The sequence below is a fragment of the Scylla paramamosain genome, chromosome 9, assembly GCF_035594125.1.
Source record: "Scylla paramamosain isolate STU-SP2022 chromosome 9, ASM3559412v1, whole genome shotgun sequence".
NCBI classification, from domain to species: Eukaryota; Metazoa; Arthropoda; class Malacostraca; order Decapoda; family Portunidae; genus Scylla; species Scylla paramamosain.
The window spans coordinates 26,592,501-26,597,500 of NC_087159.1; the positions used below are offsets into that span (position 1 = coordinate 26,592,501).

General features: G+C 53.5%; 1 protein-coding gene across 1 annotated transcript in view; it reads right to left on the bottom strand.

The window, feature by feature from the left end:
• Positions 1 to 422: 422 nt before the first annotated feature.
• LOC135103802 (proteoglycan Cow-like) overlaps positions 423 to 5,000 on the bottom strand; it is a 197,273-nt gene continuing 192,695 nt past the window's right edge. Inside the window, exon 12 of the mRNA XM_064010572.1 lies at positions 423 to 4,636. Coding sequence (XP_063866642.1) covers positions 4,515 to 4,636 — 122 coding nt within the window. The 3' untranslated portion in view covers positions 423 to 4,514. The remainder of the gene's footprint in view (positions 4,637 to 5,000) is intronic.

A 5,000-nucleotide genomic window follows, 5' to 3' on the forward strand; every position in this document is an offset into this window, starting at 1 on the left:
ATTAAATGCTTTCTTCATAGTCTCTTGCTAGTCTCATGTCTGCCCATATCCTCATTCATTCCTCCTATATAATTTCTCTATATAATTTGACAACCTTTAAATCATTCATGTCCGTAGAACCATCCTTATGCACCTTCCTATTTCTCTGACCATCCTTCCACCTTCCACCATCCACATCCTTAGAATCATCAGAATCATCCTAATACACCGTCATTTCTGCTTGTCCATCCTTTTACCATCCACAGCCTTAAAACCATCCTTATCCATCTTTTCCGGGCTGGGGTGGAAGGCTGGAAGGGTTGAGAGAGAGAGAGAGAGAGAGAGAGAGAGAGAGAGAGAGAGAGAGAGAGAGAGAGAGAGAGAGAGAGAGAGAGAGAGAGAGACGGGCTGCTTGAGGTATTTGGGGGGAATGAAAAATCCTGTTTGGTTTGTGTGTTATTTTTTACAAGCTGGCCTCTGTAAAAGTGTCAGCCGAAGAGCCTGGACGCAGCAGTGATGTACAACACGGATGGGGCCGCCGAGCCCTGCCCTGGGGTGTGTGGGTGTTGGGGTGTAGGAGGGGTGAGAGCGTAGGGGAAGAAGTGAGGGAGTGGTTAGTCTGGTGGTGTGTTTGGGTGAGTGTGTAATTAAAGTAGGTGCTTTTTGAGGAGTTTGCTGAGGTGGTGAGGTTTGTGGTGGTGGTGTGGCGTGGTGTGGTGGTGGTGTTTTGGTGAAGGTGTAAGATCAAGGAAGTGAGGAATTTGTTGAGGTGGTGAAGCTGGTGAAAGTTTGTGAAGGGTGTGGTGGTGTGGTGGTGTGGTGCGGGGTATATGTGTGTGTGCGTGTGCGAGTGCATGTGTGTCTTACCAAAACACTACATGTAAGATAACAATGAAGTCACGGATAAGGGAAGGGACTAATGCTCTTTCTTAATAAGTGCAGGTGCATATTGGTCTCGGTAAGAAACATCACGGCAAACCTCCACGAAAAAATCAAGACAACAATCAAAACGTTTAGGGCGAGACGAGATAAACACTTTAGCACATTAATCTTCCGTACATTAGCGTGATGCCTGATGTTATTATTTGAGAAGCTGGAGAACTCTATTACAAATTTATAAGAATACCGCCACAGAGAGAGAGAGAGAGAGAGAGAGAGAGAGAGAGAGAGAGAGAGAGAGAGAGAGAGAGAGAGAGAGAGAGAGAGAGAGAGAGAGAGATAGGCAGGAAAGTAGATGGTGTAGGGGGTGTTAGTGTGGGTGTTGGGGGTGTGTGGGTGTGCGTGTGTAGGTGTGGGCGCTGCGAGGACCCAAGAACTCTACGCTGCAGGAATTCTGTGCAGGCGGTGAAGGAGGTAGGAAGGGGAGGGGCTGGGGTGGACTCGGCGGAAGAGGGCTGGGAGGGGATAATGGGTTGTGGATTAGGAGGAGGAGGAGGAGGAGGAGGAGGAGGAGGAGGAGGAAAGGAAGGTTAATCAGTATGAAGAGGTCGAGTAGGAGGAGGAGGTGGGATAGGAGTAAGCAGAACACAAACATTGAATCGTTAAAATAAAATATCATCCTTTTTTTTTTTATGATTGGAGGGAGGAAGGAAAGTGAGAGGGAAAGTGAGAGGGAGAGGGAGGAGGGGACGGGAGAAGGGAGGGAGGGAGGGAGGGAGAATATACATATATATGGACTCTGTATATAACTTTGCAACTATATGATACAGATGATGCTTTTTTATTTATTTTAATGTTATGTAGTATGTACGTACATAGTATTTATTTTATTTAGTCATTTATCCATTCATTCGTTTTTTGCATTTTTATTTTTATTTTTTATTTGTATTTTATTTTTATTATTTCTTTTTACGTAATCTAGGCGTCTGAGAGAGAGAGAGAAGGTAGCAGTATAGAGGTCAGTGTATTAACAACTTTACAAGGAATATTGATGCAGACTCTAAGCCATCTTCTTCTTCATCTTCTTCATCTTCTTCCAGGCCAGACACGCACACACTCACTAAGGAAGGAACACTAAGGAGAGAGGAACAGTGAATGAGGCGAGAGAGGGAGAGGAAGGCAGTTAGTTGGTTACATGTAGTTATATCCGAGAGAACTATTAATGAAGGCGTTATACATTGAAGTGTGTCTGTCCTTCAGGAACCCCAGTGCAGGGATGAAGGCTTCTCTCTTTATCATCTTATCTCATTTTGACGTGAGGAATTTTGAGGAGTTAGTTAGTTGGTGTGAGTGAGGAGCTGGTGGCGGGGAGAGGCGGCGGAGGGCTGGATGGTGGTGGTGGTGGTGGTGGTGGTGATGACTAGAGGGAGTGAGCGGGGTGATGGGGACGCCGTTGTGGCCTTGTGACTGACTAGGGGTGTGGAGGGAGAGAGGGGGGACGTGGATAAAGTGGATAAAGGTTGTGGTCAGTGTGGGAGAAGGAAAGTTGACAGTGATCGGCGAGAGTCCGCCACGAGTATTGAAGTGTCTTACATCTAACATACCGACACCTCGAGTGCTAATGGACATCGATTTGTGAATTCTGGAGTTAACAGGGAAACTGGCTGCCAACAGGACACAGGCTGGCTGGCTGGCTGGCTGGCTGGCTGGCTAGCGGACCGGGGCTGTGAACGGCTGAGAGAATGAAGGAAACACTGACAGTGATGTGACAGATAACGGGGAGGGGTCATGAGGTCACGTGGACACTTCTGGCACAGTCGACGACCTTTTTCCGGAAGACTTTGTGACTCAGTGACGACTTTAGTCTCAACGAAAGTGGAAGGACCCAAGGGGGATGAGAGGCCCACGGAAGGTGGGCGAGGAGCGGGGCGGGGCGGGGCGGGGGGGGAGAACTTAACACTAAAGCCAGTTTCCCAAATAAACAGCCCGGCCGGAGTGCAAGTGTTCAGTGGGTCACGTGTGTGCGGGGTGGTGTGATGGTGCGTGGTGCGGGGGTGTGTGGTGTGAAGGGCGTGGCACTCGGCTTGTTGTGGAGGGGTGTGGCAGTGTGTGGTGTGGGGTGTGGCAGTGTGGTGTGGTGTGATGTGGGGTGTGGCAGCACGGGGCCGCGGACAGGTGCGCGGAGCCCACTGAACAACTGCCCCCCGCCGGCAGCACTCACGAGACACCACACACGACGCTTTACAAAACTTCGAATTAGTGGCTAAAGTCCGCGGCGCCATGAGTCATGCATGAGCCGCTGACTGACTAGACCTTACACTACACCCTCGTCTGCGTCAGCGGCTGGAGGCGACGCGTGCTCCCTGGCGCGGGCCGGCGTGGTCCCCCGCGTGTGGCCTGCCAGGCCCTGCCTCTCCACCACCGAGACGCCTGAGGTGCGGGAAGCAATATACAGTATACAGATCATCCTCGCAGTACGTAAATGCATCGACTTTGGTTGAGGGAGTAACTCATCCTGGCAAGCAGAGCCCCAGCGGACAACAGCGAAGCCGTCTGGCGCCCGGCCCACCCTCACACCCGGCGGGGGACGCCCTGCGGGGGCGGCCGGCCGGCGCGGCGAGAGGCACGCCTCGGACAAGGGCGCGGCTTGCCTCTCGCGCTCTACCAAACTCAACTTGCTAAAATAAACAATGGCTTTATCACTCAGTAATATTATGTACAGAGTGGAGGCGGCCTTCTAGCGCAGCGCCTCGAGTACAGGTAAGGGAATGTCTAGACGCGGCACCTCTACCAAAAGTACAAACGTTCAAACCTTAAGTGTGAAACTTTAGTGTCGAGAAACTAATCTAACAACTCTGCTCGTTAGAAGCTGCAGTCAGCCGCCGCCCCCCGCGCTGGGCGGCGGGTCGGCCCTGTCCACGACTCCGCTATGTATATATTTATATGACGCCAGTAATCTGAAGAGCTCCGGAGAGTGTGACCCGTGCCAGGGTGTGGCGGGCGAGGGCGTGGCCAGGGTGTGAGTGTGACTCGGGCGAGGGTGTTGCCCTGGCGGGAGTGGCGGTGCTCGCCGGCCCGCCGCGCTACGCTCTCCACTTGGAGTAAATAAAGGTACATAAACGATAACCCTGATTGGTAGGTTGGTGGTGTGCATTGAGGAGTGATACCCTGTGGCCTGGCGGCGCGGGACGCTGGCCCACTGATCCACCCTCGCGCTCCTCTGCCAATAATGAAGTGGACTTTGTGTGGCAGTCACGCCTCCTGCACCGCAGCGCCTCACGCAGTGCCGAGCATTCCGCGGTGCGGGCTTGGCAACGATGACGTGAGCCAGCAGTGCTCCGCCAGCTGTCCAGACTACTGACGTGGCGGCGTGCGGATCCCGTCCTGGGGCGGACATCCTCACGCCGGGTGACTCGTGACACTGAGTATCTACAGGCAGGGTGTGGCTCGGGGTGACGGGGACGCCGCCCTGGCCACTGGCGGAGTCCAGGTGGTGGCGGCCGCACCCCCACCGTGAGGACCACGCACCTCACCCTCCGGCTGCTCCTCAAGGACTGACTGGCCGCCTCGTCATACCTCCGTGTCTAGGGGCGGCGATGGTGTGTTGAGGTGATGGTGTGGCGAGGCAGTCGGCGTGGCGCAAGGGGGGAGGGGATCTAGATGTCCAGGGGCATGTCGGCGCTGCCCTCCACCACGTCCAGGTCGTCGTCTCCGTCCTCGGCGTCGTCATCATCGTCGTCCACGTAGTTGCTCACCTCCTCGCTGTTCACTATCGCGTCTGTGGGGCGGGAGGCGCGTCAGAGGAGGCAAGGAAGGAAGGAAGGAAAGACGAACATAAGGAAGGAAGGAAGGCAGGCAGGCAGGCAGACAGGCAGACAGACAGGCCATTAGACATGATAATACAAGCAACAAGGCGTCCTCAGCGCGGCGTCTGGGGGGAGTAATGTCGTGGATGATAATTGTGCTGCTGAAATGTTGAAATGTCGGGATTTGGTGATGACGCGCCCCGGGAGTGTTAGATCCAGCGCCCCACCAGCTTGTGAGGGGTGTGACAGTGTGTGTGTGTGTGTGTGTGTGTGTGTGTGTGTGTGTGTGTGTGTGTGTGTGTGTGTGTGTTTAGGTTTGCATCTTGTAATGAGAGA